The sequence below is a fragment of the Rhodofomes roseus genome (genome assembly GCF_022264815.1).
Source record: "Rhodofomes roseus strain CIRM-BRFM 1785 chromosome Unknown C8Q71scaffold_5, whole genome shotgun sequence".
In the NCBI taxonomy this organism is placed as follows: domain Eukaryota; kingdom Fungi; phylum Basidiomycota; class Agaricomycetes; order Polyporales; family Fomitopsidaceae; genus Rhodofomes; species Rhodofomes roseus.
This window is the reverse complement of record NW_025952961.1, coordinates 647,595-667,769: the sequence shown is the minus strand read 5'-3', so window position 1 is coordinate 667,769 and position 20,175 is coordinate 647,595. Positions and strand designations below refer to the sequence as shown.

General features: G+C 52.9%; 4 protein-coding genes across 4 annotated transcripts; 1 reads left to right on the top strand and 3 right to left on the bottom strand.

The window, feature by feature from the left end:
* Positions 1–505: 505 nt before the first annotated feature.
* C8Q71DRAFT_855225 (uncharacterized protein) lies at positions 506–3,166 on the bottom strand (the record flags this gene model as incomplete). Its single annotated transcript, XM_047927158.1, has 9 exons — positions 506–784; positions 840–983; positions 1,030–1,197; positions 1,250–2,015; positions 2,074–2,228; positions 2,292–2,359; positions 2,414–2,494; positions 2,572–2,673; positions 2,737–3,166. 9 exons carry the CDS (start codon positions 3,164–3,166, stop codon positions 506–508), a joined length of 2,193 nt encoding a protein of 730 aa, XP_047781570.1.
* Positions 3,167–3,396: 230 nt separating this feature from the next.
* Positions 3,397–6,557, top strand: C8Q71DRAFT_820987 (uncharacterized protein; the record flags this gene model as incomplete). Its single annotated transcript, XM_047926193.1, has 9 exons — positions 3,397–3,421; positions 3,604–4,109; positions 4,159–4,360; positions 4,429–4,657; positions 4,719–4,848; positions 4,901–5,076; positions 5,124–5,220; positions 5,281–5,848; positions 5,908–6,557. 9 exons carry the CDS (start codon positions 3,397–3,399, stop codon positions 6,555–6,557), a joined length of 2,583 nt encoding a protein of 860 aa, XP_047781569.1.
* Positions 6,558–7,243: 686 nt separating this feature from the next.
* On the bottom strand, positions 7,244–11,736 carry C8Q71DRAFT_744821 (argonaute-like protein). Its single transcript, XM_047922972.1, has 23 exons — positions 11,420–11,736; positions 11,198–11,364; positions 11,043–11,143; positions 10,924–10,987; positions 10,358–10,873; positions 10,142–10,300; positions 10,057–10,089; positions 9,891–9,998; positions 9,813–9,838; positions 9,623–9,756; positions 9,502–9,566; positions 9,339–9,448; positions 9,269–9,284; positions 9,137–9,216; positions 8,993–9,085; positions 8,786–8,942; positions 8,639–8,726; positions 8,545–8,586; positions 8,470–8,487; positions 8,248–8,416; positions 8,108–8,197; positions 7,958–8,046; positions 7,244–7,904 (listed from the first exon to the last, which is right to left on the bottom strand). The coding sequence occupies exons 1-23, from the start codon at positions 11,664–11,666 to the stop codon at positions 7,732–7,734; spliced, it is 2,745 nt and encodes a 914-aa protein (XP_047781568.1). The 5' UTR covers positions 11,667–11,736; the 3' UTR covers positions 7,244–7,731.
* Positions 11,737–14,871: 3,135 nt separating this feature from the next.
* C8Q71DRAFT_744812 (argonaute-like protein) lies at positions 14,872–19,091 on the bottom strand. Its single transcript, XM_047922971.1, has 23 exons — positions 18,785–19,091; positions 18,566–18,732; positions 18,417–18,517; positions 18,301–18,364; positions 17,730–18,245; positions 17,512–17,670; positions 17,424–17,456; positions 17,262–17,369; positions 17,179–17,204; positions 16,999–17,132; positions 16,879–16,943; positions 16,719–16,828; positions 16,636–16,651; positions 16,497–16,576; positions 16,355–16,447; positions 16,148–16,304; positions 16,006–16,090; positions 15,912–15,953; positions 15,839–15,856; positions 15,596–15,785; positions 15,477–15,536; positions 15,333–15,421; positions 14,872–15,273 (listed from the first exon to the last, which is right to left on the bottom strand). The coding sequence occupies exons 1-23, from the start codon at positions 19,029–19,031 to the stop codon at positions 15,104–15,106; spliced, it is 2,730 nt and encodes a 909-aa protein (XP_047781567.1). The 5' UTR covers positions 19,032–19,091; the 3' UTR covers positions 14,872–15,103.
* Between the last annotated feature and the right edge of the window lie 1,084 nt (positions 19,092–20,175).

Here is a 20,175-nt window from a genome sequence, read left to right as displayed (position 1 = left end):
CGCCTCAGATCGCCTCAGACAAGCTCAGACGGTCAGTGCTCAGCACCTGCCACTTTTTCGTAATTTCGCTGTCAGACAGATGCCCTCAGACACACCAGACAATCGTCCGAGCGAGCCAGACATCAGACAACGTCAGACAACATCATACACCAGCTGTTGAAACAGGTATACATTCGGAAATGCTACCTGCAGATGAATGCTGGACATAGCGTTATTAACCGTAGCCGTTGAGAGCATACAGGCCGAGCTTCTACACTAGTAAGAGATAGGAAATGCATACGAGAGTGGAGGATAGCAACCGCGAGGTTTCAGAGCATGTAGCGTCAACTGTAGACTTGGACGAGAGCATGAGAATATCGAGTGCAAGAGATGACGACAGGGATTGGAAACTTGGGAAAGCATGACAACAAGAACTGCAGATTGAAAGCACGACAACGGGAAATGCGGATGAAAGCACGACAACTAACAATGATGCGTAAGGATAGGGAATGAACGTGTGTAGAGATTAGTCGTAGGTGGTCGTATCATCTGCATCATATCGCGGGGGACTGCTTGGATCACAAACTGACACATCGTCCTCATCAGCCTCTACAGCGCGTGGCACCCAACCAGCCTCCATGTATGGAATGGAGAGCCGAACACACGTTTCATAGCGGCCATGCTCGATGATCTTCTTCACGGACTTGTTATGCCAGTATGCCGTGATAGTCCGGCAGTTTTCGCCGCTGAACGTGCCTTCAGCGACGAAGATTCCCGTCGTCCATGACGTGAATATGTATTGTACCTATAGAGGTCTCAGTTAAGTGTCATTTGCGAGTGAATGAAAGGCTATGACATACGGCGGTAGCGGCGAGGGAAAGGGCCCCACGAGCAGGCTTTGCTGCGTCCTGCCCCCTAAGTTTGCTACCCTGAACTGCAGCCAGGTGTGTCGCAAATGATTTGAGTACGTATTGCGATTGAAGCGCCCCGACGGCTCGATCCTTCTGCGATATATGTGAGTCAAGAACCTGCATTTGAATCGACACTTACCTCAGTATCGTACGTCGCCCAGAACGCCGTGCCGCTACTTCGCACCAGTGCACTGCTCACAAAGGTACTTATCTGTTCTCGCGAGCCATGCTTCTCTAAGAGCTTCTTGATGTAGGACTTGATGCGCGACATGAAGCGGGAACGCCAGTCAATGACTGCCTGACGTGCCTGTGGAATAGATAGTCATCAGCAACGAACACAAGATTCAAGGCTAACTTACCACTCTGTAGACCTTGTCGGAGCCGTTGACGTCGTACTGCTCCTCCGGCCAGAACGCGTCAACGAGGTGTTGAACAACGTCAATCAATTCGTTGTCTTCGGCTGGCGTCTTCACGTTCCCGCTTGCATATGCCCAAGGTGTCTCCGTTTGCCCGATCATTTGAAGCATGGTCGGAACGAACGTAGACTTCCAGTGGTGTTTTGCAAACGATGGCAGCGCCTCAACGGAGAGCGACTTCTCATCCGATACGGTTGTCTTGGCGCGACGCTTCTTCTTCGCAGTGCTCGCACCAGACTGATCATCGTCCTCTCGCGTCTCCAATCCGCCTACGAGAACCCGGACCAGCTGCGCGCCGCTCGGTCGCTCTTGAAGTGACCCGATACCAACGGTGACGTCGTGGTCGGTGAAGCCGCCTACGTTTTCGAGGGAATCCTGGCGCCTTGAACGTTTGGCACTGGCAGCACGGTGAGCTGCATTTCCCAGTTTTGGGGCGGGGGTAGTACTACTCCGAACAGATGGAGTAGAGAGACCAGCGGCGGGTGACAAGAGTTGTTTTCCAGAGAGACCGGCGGATAGTGTCTGGCGAGCCACCACAGCTTTCCAGTCTGCCTTCAAGCCCATGGTGGGAAGGTCGAGCGAAGGTGCGGGCGCCTTCGCTCTTGGCGCTGACTTCTGTCTACTAGTAGTAGTAGACTTTGGCGTACCGGCGGTAGTAGCTGACTTCACGCTCTGGGACTTCTTCGCGAGCGATGTTGGCCTGTTGACTCTTTTCAACGCATGTGTAAGTATAAGCCATCGAGTCTCGTATGTATGCCTTCACTTACTGTTCCTTTCTGGCCGACGCTGGCACCTGACTTGTCTGATCACTAGCGCCGTCCAGTGCAACGCGCTGCACGTTCTTCGTGTTTTCAAACTGCTGAAGGAACTCTTGTCTCTTGTCCTTCTGCGTCTGCTTCTTCCGTGCCTTGGGCTTCGGCTGCTGTGAACGTATGAGGCAATCAAGTGAGTGATAATACTTCCCGGTATGCTCTGAATGTGCTACCTGTGCCGGTGGTTGCTTAGCTTTGCGTTTCTGACCTGACGGCGGCCCGGGTACCTCACTCAGGTTGTCTGAGTCAACGCCAGAGTCAACGCCTTCCAACCGGCGCCCTAAAGGATCCATACCATCGGAGGAATGTTCAAGTTGGTAAGCCTCGAATGCAAACTCGTCGTCTTCGTCCGCTGGCACTGGCAAATCAGAACGACCTATGGCACATGGACAGGTTATCAGTGACCCATCGGTATGTCTGAATTACTAATATGAGCGTAGTGCAACTGCTTACCTTGATTGTTCCCCTTGGCCGTCAGATTCCCATTCCCTCCATCAGATCCGTATTCATCAGTGGCTGTCCCCCGCTTCACACTTGTATCCGACATGATAACATCTAGTAGCACCCCAATCAACAGTGAGTACACTTCCATCCGACGTTCTGTGTTCCAGTACTTACCTGCTCCAAAGGTCACCCCAGTCGTCTCCAACTCCCGACGTGCACTCAACTCCTGTTCTAGTGCGGCAAGCTTCCGGAGCTTCTGTTCTACCTCTAGCTGCTGTTGTTCCAAAGAAGCCTCCTTCCGCTCCATCTCCGCTTCCTTCTCGTCTCGCTTGCGCTTTGCGTCCCTCTTGATGTCGTCCTGGGACCGCTTACCCAACCCCACAGTGCGAGCTGGATGAAGGTTGTTTGTTGGGCGGGTTGCGTAACGGCGAGGCGCAATAGATTGGCTGCCAATGGCGGATGGAGAAGACTGGTCATCGTCCAGTTCAGATGGACAGGCCTCGGCTTCCGCAGGTACGTCAACGTTGTCTGGTTGGCTATCGACCTCAGCAGTAACTTTAGATCCAGATCTGAGAGTCCGTGTGTTACCAGAGGCCGCAGGCATCGTGTTCGAGTTGCCTTGATCACTGTCAGCCAGCCAATGAAGCCGCTATTCAGGAGACAGTTGGGCAAGCAGGTTGTAAAAAAGCGGAGTCGGAATACGTGTTAGCGAAGGTGGGTAGTCCGCGTAATATTGTTTGTAATATTGTATCGTGTTTGGTTATCTCGCTTGTAGGCTGACTCTCCTTGTTCGTTGACACGTTGACGGCCCACTGCTTTTTATCTACTGCCAGTATGCCCTATGCTCACCAGTTCTGGTGTATGCCGTGCAGGCTGTCATTTCGTTCCCAGTCTGGGCATTCCCTTCATCGTACCCGTGTTCATCCCCGTCTACTACACGCTCAGCCCCGGCTTACTTATCGGTTTCACCCGCACTTGAACGGTGCGTCGATCTTCGTTGTCAAGTTGATACTTTGAATAGCTCACGAAATTGTTATACAGGCCGACCAAGTGATCGCCAGGGTGTGTTTCTTGCGCCTGGGGCTCCGCGGCCTGCCAGGGAGCCCGTCACCTCATATGCGCCCTTCGAGAACCGCACCGCCTTTGAATTCGCCGACCTGATCGTCAAGAAGATGCAAACGTCTATCGGCGACATCAACGCCCTCCTCCGTACTCAGGCCGCTTACAACGCGACTCAAGGTGGAGGCGATGTACCGTTCGAAGACGCAGATGAACTCTTCGAGACGGTCGATGCAATACCATATGGCGACGCACCTTGGGAAAGCTTCACACTGCAGTACACCGGACCGGTCGACGACAACTCCCCCTCATGGAAGCGAGCCACGTACACTGTACACTCCCGCAATCCAAGAACTGTCGCGCATAACATGGCCAAGAATGAGGAATTCGATGGTAAGTTCGATACGACCCCATACCAAGAGTACAGTGCGCCGGGTGCCCTACAGTTTTCCAATGTCCTATCGGGTCTATGGGCATACATGCAGGCGGTGTGTACTGTCTGTCATTCCAAGCGCACTACTGATTCTGGCTGAGCAGTCGAAGATCGCGGCTGATCCTGCAACACACGGGTCGATGCTGATGCCGATCATACTGGGAGCAGACAAGACTACGGTATCAGTCGGTACAGGACATACAGAATTCCACCCGGTCTACATGTCCATCGGCAATGTCCACAACTCGGTGCGGCGCGCTCATAGAGACGCGCTTATTCCGATTGCATTCCTAGCAATCCCGAAGGGTACGTCTATCTGTCACCATGCCAACTGTGATTCTACGAGTTCAGATGGAGCTGATAGTGTGTTGTAGCATCCCGGGGTGAGACTGAGACCGACGAGTTCAGAATCTTTCGCAAGCAACTGTACCACGCGTCGCTTGCGCAGATCCTGTCGCCACTGCGACCGTACATGGAAACTTACGACGTGCTCCAGTGCCCGGATGGACACTTCCGTCGGGTGATATACGAACTCGGACCCTTTATTGCTGATTATCCTGAACAGGTTGTACTCGCCGGGGTCGTCTCCGGGTGGTGTCCAAAGTGAGTACTACTGATGCCTCATGGTTGCGTGACGGCGTCTGACACTCTCCATCAACATTAGATGCTTGATACCTCCGGAAGATATGGATAGAGCTGGCGAACTGCGCAGTCATGAACACACTGCGCATGTTGTTGACGCGTTCGACGTAGGTACTGTATGGACAATGTGGGGTGTTGATCCGAACGTAATCGTGCGTATTGTGCCGCTTCATGTCCATTGTATTCTCATCGTATGCTGGGCAGCCCTTCACTACATACTTTCCTCGCGCCGACATCCACGAGCTGCTGACGCCAGACCTGCTTCACCAATTGATCAAGGGCACGTTCAAGGACCATCTCGTTGATTGGGTCGAACAATACTTGTATCTAGAACATCCGAAGGCAGAGGCTCGACGTCGGATGGACGACATTGATCGAAGGTGATTGACAACTGATGTGTGAGCATTTGTGCTGACCAATCTACCAGAATTGCGGCTGCACCTCAGTTTCCCGGCCTCCGTCGCTTCCCAGAAGGCCGAAATTTCAAGCAGTGGACAGGGAATGATTCAAAAGCATTGATGAAGGTATGTAATCGTCCTCATTCCTTGCGCGACCGGCATGACTGAGAAGTTTACCGTGAGTAGGTCTATCTTTCCGCAATCGAAGGTCATGTTCCTGACGAGATGGTCCGCTGTTTCGCGGCTTACCTCGACTTCTGCTACCTTGCACGACGATCGGCACACGACGACAAATCGCTAGCGGCCATGCAAGAGGCTCTCGATCGTTTCCACACCCACCGTGTAATCTTTGAGACAGTGGGTGTGCGTCCCGAGGGCTTTTCGCTTCCGCGACAGCATGCCCTCATGCACTACATCAAGGGTATCCGACTGTTTGGCTCTCCAAATGGCATCTGCTCATCAATCACGGAATCGAAGCATATACGCGCTGTAAAACGGCCGTGGCGTGCGTCGAGCAAAAATAATCCTTTGCCGCAGATTCTTCGTGCGAACCAACGCTTGGACAAGCTCAACGCAGCGCGTTCATGCTTCACAAGCCGCCATATGCTCGATGGCGATGTTCTTGCCGCCGCATTGAATCTTCCCATCCAAACCGCAGACGATGAAGACAATGACGAGATCAACGAGCCTGAGGATGAAGTAGCAGATATCGAAGGGGTTGTCGAGGGTATTGTCGAGCTGCCCAAGAGACCAGGTGAGCTTGCCGTTACGCTGAGTTATGACCTATTGATTAAGTGAGTCTTATATTCACAGTGTACACGCGTCGTGTGGAAGACCTGGCGGAGGAGTATAACACGCCAGAGCTTCAGGAGCTCGTGCGGCGCTTCCTGTTCGACCAACTCCTCGCTACCGACGAGGTTGATTCAAGCTCTGTCGACCTCTCTCGCTGCCCCAAGTTCGACGGGAAGATCGCCGTATACCGCACAGCATACGCGACGTTCTATGCGCCGAGTGAATTGTCGGGCACTGGCGGTATGCACCGTGAGATGATCCGTGCCAATCCGTCATGGCGCGGTCATCCTCGCTTCGACACTGTCCTCCTCAGTGCTGATCCTGATGAGCCGGGGATGGATGGGTTGGCTGTCGCGCAGGTTGTGGGGCTTATGGCTGTCATGTACCATGGCGTGCGCTATCCTTGCGCGTTAGTGAAGTGGTATGAAAGAGTGCATGACGAGGACGACAACCCTACTGGCATGTATGTAGTCCAGCCGGAATGTGTTGACGGAGAACGGGTTACCTCAATCATTCATTTAGATAGTGTTTTTCGTGCAGTACATCTGGCAGCTGTGTATCGAGACACTGAGATGCCGGTCGAGTTCCATTTTTCGTACACTCTAGACGCATTTGAGTCATTCTATGTCAACAAATATGGGGATTACCATTTACATGAATATATTGTATAGTAGCTGTGTCTGGTATCTGACGTGTCTGAGTGGCTGTTCTGAGCGGAATGCTTCCCTGAGCCCACTGAGGCTTCTGAGACTTCTGAGCAATACTTGTCAGAGCCTCAGATGCTCAGACGCTGCCCGAGTCCCTGATGTCCCGGTCGAGGCAACGGTGGTATCCCCTCCGAGAGCGGGACGATCGAGTGCCAGTGCAGCTAAGCACGTGGCGGGCGTTGGGACTGTCCGACTTGGTATGTCCGGAGCATGCGTGAAGAAAATGGCAGGATAGATCGACATCGCAATTGTGCGAGGCGTGGGCACCGCATTTAGAACGTGACGTGAGGGTGCGTCGAGCACGGCGGGTTGTGTCGGACACCGTGACAATGACAAGGGTGCGAGTAGGGACTTCGTGCATATGGAGAAGTGTCCACCGTATTGGACACTCAGTCGCGCCCGTTCTATGCGACTGTGGCCGGAATCGACCGTACAAACTGACCCTACATTCGTTAGTATGATACACAGATGTGAGAACTGTAGACTGACGTAGGTCAACATAAGATCCCCGAGGCTTCTGTGGCGTGTTGTAAACACAGACGCAAGCGGAGGGTCATGGTACAAGGGGATACAACGGAAGTCGCAGCCTGACAAGAGCTTCACAACGATGACGTAAGTCTGGGGCGCCCATATAGGATACCCCATTTCTGCGTGATCGTACAAGAGCTTATAAGACCACTTATAAAGTCATTACAAGCGGTACTAAGTCTGCTATAACCTGATAAGTTATCGACGACCATAGCAGTTTCCCCCGGTTTTGCTGATGCGAGCACTGAGACTGGCAGGGAGATTGTCGAAGTTAACACAACCACTCCGGGTCAGACTGAGATGGGACGCAGGTGTCAATATACACAATACAACCTTGTGACTATAGTGGAAGGAGTTCATTCAGCGAAGATGCCGTTGGAATTTATGAAGGTTTTTGCATTATTTCGGAGATGACTCGAACAAACAGCTTTGGGTGGCATGATACCAGTATACACTGTAACTTGTGTAACAGATTTGTAACGACGAACAATATCATCAGGGTTTCAAGGACGAATTGTCAGTTGCAGGTCATATCGAAGAGATTCATGATGAAGCGGAGAGCGCGTCGTCCGCGAGGTACTCGGCGGAGGGTCTTCCGAAGCGACGACGTTCAAGAGAAGTACATCAGGAAGGATTGGTTGCCATGCACGCGCCTGAAGTTCTCCCTGTATTGCTCCAGGGTCGCGGCACCCGCGCCCGAGACAATGGTCCCCGTTTCCGAGAGATTCACCTGGCCTGTTGGGTCATAGTGGATCTTCGCGCGAGAGCAGACAATGTGTGCATCTAACGAGGACGTTAGCCGGTGTTGCTCATCGCGAGAGCAGAGCATCACTTACAGTATACCGGTGCAGGAATGGACACCGACCTCGTCGCGCGAGCGTAGACATGGCAAAGCGCGAATGTCAGCGCTTGCAGACCGTCAGAGCTGCAAATGCTACAGATCAGTGACTTGGACGGACCAAAGGTGTGAGCAGGCAGTGACGCACCTGAGGTTGTTTTCGTCGTGCAATACTGTGTAATGTGCGGGTCGCGAAGTACCCAGCAGCGTGGACATCGCAGCAAGCAGATTAGGATGGCTCAGAAATTGGTATAGAAGACTACTTATCCAGCATGGCTCTGGAGGTACCAGTCGAATTCGATCGGATTCACGATCTCCTCGTCAACGACGGTGCCTGCTTGACAGTTGCCGCTCTTGTCTGCATCTCGCTGGTTTTGAGGGAAGAATCGGACATGGTGCCGCTTCCCTGTGATCAACAAGGTAATCTTGGGGTTGATCTTCAAATTCTGGCACGCCTCTGCAAAGCTGGTTCTGAGCCTCCAAAAGAAGCAAACATGTGTTGGTACCTACTTCGCAGTCGCGGAAGCTCTGTTGAGGACATGTCCATTAATCTCGTGAGATATGATCTCCTGGTGTGGTACGTACCAATATCTATTACTTGCTGGAACTCTCCCTCAGAGACGCCGTCTGCAGATAGTCTCAGATCGTAGAGGCACAATGGATGTTTAAATAGACGTACCTCGATAAAAGATGATGCGCTTTGGCGCAGTCGGAGTGGCTCTCTTCTCGATATCCCTCCGGTAGTCCATGTACATGCGCAGCATGCGCTGTCGAGCGATGCATCATGAGTTGAGACACAGAATGCAGGGCATGCATCTGAACTCACTTGGCTCATTTCCTCGAGGTCGTTGATCATCTCCCTTCGCCCAGTTTGCACGCGAATATCCGCGATGTACTTCGACGTGTCAGAGTCGACGTTAGCGACAAGGCTCGCGAATGAAGGCCGGTCCGTTGCTCCGGGAGATGGATGCATGACATCGGCCCTGTGAGAAGGATCAGGTCTATAGCCTCTTTCCGAACAAGGTCAAGTTACCCCATGACAACTGTCGGGTTCGTGGGGTCTGTCAGGAAAGATACAGAACGAGGTTCCGGGATTGAATTGATGCCGCCGAGCTTCACATTGACCCTACAGGACGCGGGTGAGTATGCCAGAGATATGCGGACGACTGTGACTTACTTCAGGCATATGTTCGCAAAGTACTGTTCTCTCGCCCTCGCGCACTTGTTAGCTCTCATGCACTGCGTTGGGACACCGGTCTAGGAAACGATCAGATAAGATGTTACACGCGATCTCTACTGGAATACTTGCCAGCACATCTCCAAAGCTAGGTGAATTGAGTCTTAGCCGGAGGGATCTTTCACGAATAAGGAGTACTTACTGCTTGATGGCGTGGTATAGATCTGCCGTACTATCGGGAATGATTGCAACAACGAGGTTTGGGAACCCCTTGTTCTTCTGGTTGCAGGCCTGGCCAGCGGCCTTCAGTTGCTGAACCGGGACGTGAGCTCTACAGATCGGAGGTAGATTGAAGCGGCATTCACCTCGATGATCCGTCCTTGTGCATTCTCGTGCCTGATGATGGGGTCGCGTTCCCGAACAGGAATGCCTAACGCAGCAACACATCATAACACATCATGATGCAGGTCGAACGACAAGGCTTACCAAATTTATCGCAGGTAGCCATAAACTCTCGGACGACTCCTTGGGCAGTCTGCATGTTGAAGCGCCCCGGACTCTCGTACACGACTACGACCCAGCGATCAATACTTTTTGGCGAATAAAGCTTCCTGTCCACTCTGTCAACATCAATATTGTCAGTGTGTATGCAATCCCCGCATTGTGTTCCACACACAGATTCCATGTCCCAGAGCGCGGTTGCTGAAGAGGGTTGTGTCATTCACAGGAGAGCGTCATTTCTGTCTATACTTACAATCGTTGGTTGTTTGGAGTCTCTGCCGTACCGCAATGTCGGCGGCTCCAAGACACGCGCGGGCGTGCTGAGCGGCTGTGCGTCGGGTCGTACTGTGAGACCGAATTGCTACAATGTGATATCGTTAGCAATACACAACTTACAAACAAGAAAATCAACAACTTACGCGGACATATTCGGATTGCCCGTGGGCGAGTACCTTCAATTCCTGTGAGATAAGCACACCTGATCGGAGACAGGCGTTGACCCACCCCCAGTGCTTGTTGAACGCTCCGAAGCCGTTCAGCAGGTACCTTAGTGGAGAACTCTACGAATTTGCTCGTGACGTCTGGCGAAAGCTGCTTCTTGATCATTTGTCCAGGAATGACATTGCATAGCTCGATCGGTATAATATCGCCCTTGTTACCGACCTGCGTGCACATGTATCAAAGAACCATTGAATGAAGAGTTAATGGCGAGAGGCATACCTCGACGCAGACTATGTTCGGGTGTCTCAAGGTGTAGTTGTACGCTTGAAGGTAGTACTGCACAATCGTGATTTGCTGGCCATTCCGGTCGAAGCTGTAGCCAGAGGCTGCGGCTCTTGTTACGCCTCTAATCACGCGGGGCCTGCGGTTACGACGCCCTGTCTGCGGCTGAACGGGCGGTAGAGCCTGTACATCGACGCGAAGGTTGCTGATGAATCGACTCAGGCGAAGGCGATCCCGCTCTGAGAAGCGGGGTCCTGGGGCCAGGTTGGCGGGGCTACTGTAATTGAGGAAGGCGAGACACGTGTTCATGAGAGCGCCCGGCTTGTACATCGCAGCCGTAGAGATGTCGACGTTGATCAGCATTCTCCTAATTGCAGGGCGTATCGACTGGAAGTATCCGCGCCATAATTCGATACCGCCGCCGATGTCTCTAGTCTCGGCGTTAGTAAAGAAGGAACGGGCGTTGAATGGATGCATAAGCGACGGCTGCATCCTAATCACAACATTCAATGCCTGGGATTCATGAGTTTTAGGTTCTACGAGACTTGTGAGCAAAGACATACGGTTATCGCAGTCAATACGGTGTTGTCATTGGACTGTTGGCCTTGCAAGAAACGCGCCAAGACCCTGCCGAAACTATTAAGACAGCTCAATGATGTGTCGATGATTGCCAATAACTGACTCAGAGTTGATAGAAGCTACCCAGGTCAGCTTTATCTTGTATATCTTTGGGCCTTTACCCGGTTTGTCGTTCGGGTCTGGGTCTTCCAACGTTACATCGAACTGCAGCGACGCACGTCGTGAAGTTCAATCGGATCGGATCTTATACGAACATACCGAAGCACTCCGCGTGGGCCCGAGATCGAGCTCCTGCGGGGCGAACATGTTCTTGCGTCCGTCATACACAGCACGCGGGGTGAAGATCGCGGGGGCAACGACTTCCTGCAGGCGCGTCACCAGCAAGAAGTTCACCCTTACGGGGAGGTTGTCAGGCGTAATCACCACTGCGCATCACGAGAGTATAAACGTCAGAGAGTACCAGAGCGAACAGATACAGACCGTCGTAATGGTGTATCTTTCCCGTGGCCATCTCAACAGCGTAGTGGTTCGTCGTAACCATGATTCGTCTGCCGGAGATCCCAGGAGGTGGCCGCCGAACACCGACAGCCTGTACATGTTGGGCCGGTACCTGAGGTCCATGACCTGCTGCAGCACCGAGGGCGGGAGCACCGCCACGACCTGCAGCAGGACCCGGAGGACCACCTGTAGGCCCAGCACGTCCTCTTCCAGATCGTCTAGGAGGCATTCTGAGAAGTAGAATAGGTGACTGCCTTGAGACGCTTTCTACGATGTAGGAAGCCCACAAGGACGAGGGATCGTCGAATTGCGAGAGGGGGTCTATATACCCAACGAAGAGGCGGTCTTTCCGGGGGTTTCCGTCACGCAGTATGCATCGATCCGCTAAGTGGAAGCCTGGGGAAGCACGCCGTAGATGTGGGAATCCGCCTGAAGCAGCTTCATCGGTCCTAGAATATGTGAAGCGTCTTCCGTGCATGAGGTTCTAATGGAACTATCTCTGTCTGTTTAGCCCGATAGGGTGCTCACCTGTCTATAGACCAAACGAAGCTTCTTTGATAATCAGCTGAATCCGGGCTCGATGAACCTGTGCAACGGTCAGAATGCCCGCCGCCCCATACGCAGTCCATCCGAAGTCAGAGGCAGCTCGGTAGCATATCACGGTGGAGGCACGTACTCACTCAAACCTCTGGTAGAGCGGATGCAGGATCCAAGCCCAGTGAGGCTATGAATGGCCCTGCCGTTTCCTATAGAAGCGACATGTGCCTGAAAACTTTCATGTGGTCAGTACTTCCATGGATTTCAAAAGAGCATGACAGTCAGCAGCCGTTGACAACTCATTTCTCGACGTACCAGTGCACAACCAGCAGTGGCGGTGAACAACATCACGGCACGTCCGAATCAACAACGCTGCGTCTGCGTGGGTCTCTACTACCCAGTCATATTGCTATCACAGGCGGCGGAGACGCTATCGTTGACATTCTGTACTTGAACACAGCCTCGCTTGAATTGCCCTCTCCAAGTCTGTAGAACACACGATGTAGAGTTTCGCTTAGCATGCTGGTGGTGGCATATTGGAACGTATCCCATGCAATCCAGATCCACTGCCAGTAAATCAGAGTGAATCTCATAGAATACGGACCAATGGGCCACGGACGGTGTGTAGCCACCAAGGATACGTGTGCGTCATTGAATCCGATGACAGACACCGCTTTCTTCCTTGCAATGCAGTTCACCAACTGCACGGGAAACATCGCCTTCGCAGAGCCGGTCCACACCTTCTGCGCAGCAGCCACGACTGAGCACTGAACGTTAACAAGGGAGGTAATCGATAACTACAGACTTACGGATATGAAGCCCAGCATCTTACAATGCATTCCAGCGATTGCCGCTCGGATGTTTGGGGCTGTGAGGAATGCGCAGTGAGAGCCCATGGCCTCGTTTCCTCGGCGTGTGCATGCGCAGGAGGCACTGAGGACTATGGGACTTCGCACGTAATCGCTCGCGGATTCTGAGTTCTGCGGGACTTCTGAATGCTTCCTGGGCTGTACCTGCTGACCTCTCGCGCTACGCAGCACGAAGGTTCGTTTCCACCTGTGGGTACATAATACTATAGGCGGAGATGAGCTACCCGTAAGCTAGTTATCTTACCTCGAGGACTTGTACTTGCCGCAGTCAATCTCCATCTGCACTTGAAACCTTGTCGGCACGATCAGCTACCGGCCTAAGACGAGATTATGAACAAGCCGAACCTCGACAAGCCGACCGACTGATGCTCTCCCGTGTGTGTTGGTTGGTCCTATATTCGTTCAGTGGACCGAGTTGCGAATCGCGAAATAAGGGACACCACACATGGTGTGACGCATGTTCGAGTGCAGGACCCCGCAGCTGAAGGTGTGCAATGACTCTCCGTCTCCTTCTTGCGTATCGCGCGTCCTAGAAGTAGCTGCGCCGTAAGTTATTCGATACGAATGGCTGTTCAGAATGCGGACGAGATCGCAAGCCTTGATGTTTCACCGCTTGTCCGTGGCAGGCGCGAGCATTCGGAGGCGGTTACGCAGGAACGGAGACGGGACGCTCGTCAGTACAAAAATTGTCATCATGTAGATATGCAGGTACGCAACAGCGACCCGACATCGGTGTAGGCAGCAAGCATCGCTTTCTCTTCGTCCATGGGTCCTTCAGCGGCGCGGGACTCATCCTCGGAGCGACGCAGCCACCCCTGTCAGAAACCGGGTGCTTAGCAGATTTCCACCGCCTACTCCTCTCTGCTATGTCGCCTCCATGACTGATGGGATAGATAATAACCAAGAGGGGCACGGTCGGGGAGGGAGGAGCCTGAAAGTTATGCCACTGCTCGCTGCCTCGAACCTGGAAGTTCAGAGTCACGCCGGCTTGCCACGGAGAGAAAGCCGGCTTGTATTCGTCGCAGATGTCTTGAATAGAGCATGTGCAGAAGAGGTCATTCGCATTAGCCGTATCGGTATGGTTGAATGGGAGGCAGTCGCTATGAAGCAACGCAGGTACGGTACAGGCGCTTATCGCCGTGTTCATCCTCGGTCCGATGTGGCGTGCGCCTACACACTTGGCTCTTGCGCTCACTGGCAGCTCTTCGACGTCTTACCTGAAGCCACTCCTTATCGAGCTGGCGGGTCATTATCCTCACCTGGGACTGGAAGCGATGATCCCACTGAAAGCACATATTTCTCACCTCTGCCAATACTCACCCTGACACACCGATGTCCGCGCGACGTAGGCCGCTCAAAGACTCAATGAACCCTCCTCCTCCTCAGCTGTCCTTTGGCGCATATTCTCCTGCTATCTGAGATGGGTCAGACGTAGGCCCGGCGCAACCCCGTTGGCATTGAGGGATGCCGTCACCTACGTCCTCTCTGGGTGGCCAGAATAAGTCAGCTCGAACTTCAAGGAGAAGGAGTGAGGTCAGGCCAACGTAGCCATGCTAAGTAGAGTCATCAAGCATAACGTATGTAATGTGAGGAACGTCGAGGGCAGAGGGCGCAAACTTTCTATGTATGTACCACGACATTCCATCTCAACCGCCTTTTTGTATGACCACCCACAGACTGCGCGCGAGATCGTTGCCAGGCTTTCTTGCTAGATCCGCAACCTATATGCTCATGAGTCGGCGGCACTGACGTACGCGACGATGAACTGTGCTGGTACTAAAACAACGGCCCGAAATTATCCAGTCACTCAACAGCATCAGATCACATTCGAAACTCTGACAAACCTTCGAATTCGCCGGCATGATTCCTCACACGATGAGATGTACATGTGCGACGTGTACGGTGTGAGTATGAGCTGCGACAGGAGACTTTGATCGGTTTTCGAATACACGATTGTGGTATATGGACTTGACTACCTCTGACTTCACACTTCTGCTCGAGAGCTTGTTCAGCGCAAACACTGTAATGTTTCGAGTATCAAGATCTGCATTGTTATATAAGAGGTACACATGCGTAGAATGGAAGATTGGTGACGTTTCGATACATTGTACAATACGATTCAACAAGGACAGCGCGATAGCACCATACAAGGTTCCGCGTGTAGATCGTCAGTTATAGGTCATTTTTGGAACATTGTAGCGAGCCAGACAGTAAGTGACATAGTATCAAGAATTCGGAGATTGTTGGGCATCGCGAATGTTCAGGAGAAGTACATCAAGAAAGATTGCGTGCCATGCACGCGCTTGAATTTATCCTTGTATTTCTCCAAGATGGACGCCGCGTCCGAGACGACCGTCGCCGAATCCGAGAGGTTCAGCTGCTCCGATGGGTCGTAGTGGATTTTGGCGCGCGAACAGACAATGTGCGCATCTGGCGGGAACATCAGTCGGTCACAGTACTGTGCGTTGCGAGCAGAGAACATCACTCACAGTAGACCGGTGCCGGAATGGACACCGACCTCGTCGCGCGAGCGTAGACATGGCAGAGCGCGAACGTCAGCGCTTGCAATCCGTCGGAGCTGCAGATGTCCCGTGTGTCAGTGTTGGATAGGTGAGGAATAGAGCGTGACGTACTTGAGGTTGTTCTCGTCGTGTAGCACAATGTAGTGCGCAGGTCGCGAGGTGCCCAGCAGCGTGGATATCCCAGCGAACGGATTAGCACGAATCAGAAAGGAGGATAGAGGATGACTTATCCAGCATGGCTCTGGAGGTACCAGTCGAATTCGATCGGATTCACGATCTCCTCGTCGACGACGGTGCCCGCTTGACAGTTGCCGCTTCTGTCCGCATCTCGCGGGTTCTGAGGGAAGAACCGGACATGGTGCCGCTTCCCTGTGATCAGCAAGGTGATCTTGGGGTTGATCTTGAGGTTCTGGCACGCCTCTGCAAAGCCGGTTGTGAGCCTCCGGTGAAACCAAAGACTTATTGTTACTTACTTCGCAATCGCGGGAGCTCTATTGCGGATCAATGAGATGATCGTTACAACGTAGCAATCGATACGATACGCACCGAGATCTACAACTTGTTGAAATTCTCCCTCAGAGACGCCGTCTGCAGATGGTCTCAGGCGCGAGAGACATGTTGAATGCTCAGATACACGTACCTCGGTAAAAGATGATGCGCTTCGGCTCCGAATTGGCCTTCTTCTCTACGTTCTTCCCGTAGTTCATATACATGCTGAGCATACGCTGCCAAGCGATCGTCGTTAGATGTGATACGGCACGCAGGGCATAGCTTGCACTCACCTGACTCATATCCTCGAGATCGTTGATCATCTCCCGCCGCCCGGTTTGCACGCGAAGGTCCGCGACGTACTTTGAGGTGTGCGAGTCGACGTTGGCGACGAGGGCCGCGAATGATGGCCGATCCTTTGCTCCTGGAGGGGGGTGCATGACGTCGGCTCTGCGAGGAATGTCAGCGCCATAGCCTCAGTGAACCCAGAATCGGTTTACCCCATAACAACCGTTGGGTTCTTGGGATCGGTCAGGAACGCGACGGAACGAGGGTCCGGGATAGAATTGACACCACCGAGCTTCACGTTGACCCTGGGATACGCCGTTTAGCATCCTACACATACGCGTAGGTAGAACTTACTTCAGACATATGTTGGCGTAATATTGCTCCCTCGCCCTGGCGCATTTGTTTGCTTTCATGCACTGCGTCGGGACTCCGGTCTTGCAGGTAACAAATTCAATAGGCCAACCTTACCAGTGACTGTCGCTGGAGTGCTTACCAATACATCGCCAAAGCTGCGTGAATCAAGTCGAATCTCAGATAAAGGCCGCGGTAATCACGCCATGGATGCGAAATACTTACTGCTTAATAGCAACATAGAGATCTGTCGCACCATCGGGGATGATCGCAACAATGAGGTTCGGGAACCCCTTGTTCTTCTGGTTGCATGCCTGGCCGGCGGCCTTCAGTTGCTAATCCAGGGGGTCAGCTCTGCAAATAGGAAACAGAGGAGTTGAACCACCTCGGAGACCTGTCCTTGTGGATTCTCGTGCCTGATGATGGGATCACGTTCCCGAACAGGCATACCTAGCACAGCAGACATCGCAACAGGCAACATTGTGAACTGAGCGACGAGGCTTACCAACTGCATCACAGGCAGTCAAGAGCCCTCGGACGACTCCTTGGGCAACCTGCACGTCAAATCGCCGCGGATTCTCGTACACGATCACGACCCAGCGGTCGAAGCCTTTCGGCGTATGAAACTTCTTGTCCACTCTATCGTTGTTGTCAGCGAATGCACGATCGATTGTGTTCTACGCACAGGTTCCACGATCCGGAGCGCGGGTCCTAAACCAGAGTAGAACGTCATTGACTTGAGAGAAAAACGTTGGCTTTCATACGCACAACCGTCGGTTGTTTGGAGCCTGGGCCATACCGCAGCGTCGGCGGGTTCAAGACGCGTGCCGGCGTGCTCAGCGGCTGCGCATTCGGTTGTACTGTAAGGCCGAATTGCTACGGCAGGCCACTGTCAGTAACATCTATGACACCAGCGACAACACTACTTACACGGACATATTCAGACTGCCCGTAGGCGAGTACCTTACAGTTATGTATGAGCTGAGTACCTCTAATCGGAGACAAGTATGTAACTCACACCGAATGCTTGTTGGATGCTCTGCAGTCGTTCAGCGGGTACCTTCGTCGAGAATTCCACGAACTTGCTGGTGACATCTGGCGAAAGCTGCTTCTTGATCATTTGTGCAGGTATGACTTCACATAGCTCGATCGGTATGATGTCGCCCTTGTTTCCGACCTGCATGCACACACATTCAACATGAAGCATCGAATGAAAAGTTGAACGCGAGAGCGCACCTCAACACAGACTATGTTCGGAAACTTCAAGTTGTAGTTATACACCTGACGATAGTACTGTGCGATGGTGATCTTTTGGCCGTTCCGTTCGAAACTTATGCCAGACGCGGCAGCTTTGGTCACGCCTTGGATCGCGCGGGGCCTGCGGTTACGGCGGGGCCCTGTCTGCGGCTGGACGGGCGGTAGAGCCCGTACATCGACGCGAAGGTTACTGATGAATCGACTCAGGCGCAGGCGGTCCCGCTCTTCGAAACGTCCTATCGTCAGGTCGGCGGGGTTCCTGAAGTTGAGGAAGGCGAGACAGGTGTTCATCAGCGGGCCATCCTTGTACATCGCAGCCGTAGAGATGTCGACGTTGATCAACATTCTCCGAATTGCAGGGCGTATCGATTGGAAGTAGCCGCGCCATAACTCGATGCCGCCACCGATATCTCTCGTCTCGGCGTTTGTGAAGAAGGAACGCGCATTGAACGGATGCAGGAGCGAGGGCTGCATTCTGATGACGACGTTCAATGCCTGACTCAACACGTCAGTTGTAGGTCTTAGATGATACGCATGAGGGAGAACATACAGTTATGGCAGTCAAAATAGTATTGTCATTTGACTGTTGGCCTTGCAGGAAACGAGCCAGAACCCTGCCAATACAGTTCAGACGTCTAGAATATGCAGGGAAAAAAGATGACTGACTCAGAGTTGATGGAGGCTACCCAACTCAGTCTGATCTTGTATACTTTGGGACCTTTACCAGACGTATTGTTCGGATCCGGGTCTTCCGTTGTCACATCGAACTGCCACACCCCATGAAGTCGAGATCGTGTCCGCTACAAACCACATACCGTTGCACTTCGGGTCTGGCCGAGATTAAGTTCCTGCGGCGCGAACATATTCTTGCGTCCATCGTACGCAGCGCGCGGGGTGAAGACTGCGGGAGCAATAACTTCTTGCAGGCGGTTCACGAGCATGAAGTTAAATTTAGCAGGGAGTGTGTCTGGCGTGACGACCACTGTGCATCACGGTAAACATCTGAGGGAGCACGAGAACAAACAGATACAGACCGTCATAGTGATGTATTGTGCCCGTGGCCATATCAACAGCATAGTGATTCGTCGTAACCATAAGTCGTCGGCCTGACGTTCCAGGAGGAGGCCGCCGCACACCAACGGCTTGTACGTGTTGGGCCGGCACCTGTGGCCCACCACCTGCTGCAGCACCGTGACCGGCGGCAGGGGCACCGCCGCGGCCTGCAGCAGGAGGACCACCGGCAGGCCCACCACGGCCTCGTCCAGGACGTCGAGGAGGCATGAGAACAGTGACTGCCTTGAGACGCTTTCTACGTTGTAGGAAGCCCGCAAGGACGGGGGATCGTCAGTTTGCGGGATTAGGTTTATATACCCAACAAAGAGGTAATCTCTCCGGATTGTTCCGTCAGTCAAGGCGCATCGATACGAACGGTAGGATAGGGATGTAGGGACCCGCTGCGCTGGTACTAGATGGTCACATTGAGCGAGACGTCGACCGTAATGTCATACATGAGGTACTCGTGGGGCTATCTCGGCGAAGAAGCTGCTCACCTATCTATGACCCAAATAAAGTTTCCTTGATGAACAGCTGAATCCGGGGCTCAGTATGGCTGCATGCCGCTCGCCCAGGTCAAGTTCAGACTCCAGCCTGAGACTCGGAGGTCCCAGTTCGGCAAATATCGCAAGTCACGAGGACCTTGCCTCAGTTAAAGCGACTGACAATATTGTACGTAAAAGTAAAAACCCAACTACTCCAGATAGGGCACACTGTACTCGACGCTGCGGTAGAACGTACTGCGTAGTGGCACCGGTGCAGAGGAATCGAATAGCAAGTCCGGTGAGACTATATGTGAATGGTCCAGCGGTTCGTCGGTCGACGCGCATGATCTGACACTGTTGAAGTCTCATGTATTGCCAAGAGCTAGTATAACGCCTTGACAGAAAGGTCATTGAACACCTTCCTTCCAGCTTCCTTCGAGACTATTAGTGCTACGTGCATTGATCCGAATCGTCGACAAGTTGACGCAGCCTGATCCAGATCTATCGTCGATTTCTCGTCCCTCACTTCGATCTACCGCTCAGTACGCATAATTTGTCCAACTCTCACAACGAACAGCGTACGCATCTGTACTACCCAGTCGAACTTTATGAAAATCATCAAGGCGACATTGATCTCATAGTGCGCCAGTCGTATCCTCTCAAGTCTGCGGAAGACTCGACATATAGCCTGGCTACGCGGCGGGGCACTACAGCACAGACCTGAGCCAATGGGCCGCAGAGCGTGCGTACGTTTTGACAACAGGGACGCGTTATCGTAAAGTCTGATAGCGATCACCGCTTTCCTAGCCCAGAGTATGAATGAACGTGGAACGCCGTATTCGCACAGCGTATCCGCACCTTCCGCGCTGCGGGGATAGATATTAGCA

What these genes read in the sequence shown, in the direction of transcription:
- C8Q71DRAFT_744821 (XM_047922972.1), bottom strand. Translation starts at nt 11,666, where the DNA reads ATGCCTCCTAGACGATCTGGAAGAGGACGTGCTGGGCCTACAGGTGGT. An exon ending in GTAGCTTCTATCAACTCTGA is followed by an intron (nt 10,988 to 11,042) that starts GTCAGTTATTGG and finishes TAGTTTCGGCAG; the next exon opens with GGTCTTGGCGCGTTTCTTGC. An exon ending in ACTCCAAACAACCAACGATT is followed by an intron (nt 9,839 to 9,890) that starts GTAAGTATAGAC and finishes AACCCTCTTCAG; the next exon opens with CAACCGCGCTCTGGGACATG.
- C8Q71DRAFT_744812 (XM_047922971.1), bottom strand. Translation starts at nt 19,031, where the DNA reads ATGCCTCCTCGACGTCCTGGACGAGGCCGTGGTGGGCCTGCCGGTGGT. An exon ending in CACAAGGACAGGTCTCCGAG is followed by an intron (nt 16,829 to 16,878) that starts GTGGTTCAACTC and finishes CCCCTGGATTAG; the next exon opens with CAACTGAAGGCCGCCGGCCA. An exon ending in AACCCAACGGTTGTTATGGG is followed by an intron (nt 16,305 to 16,354) that starts GTAAACCGATTC and finishes CATTCCTCGCAG; the next exon opens with AGCCGACGTCATGCACCCCC.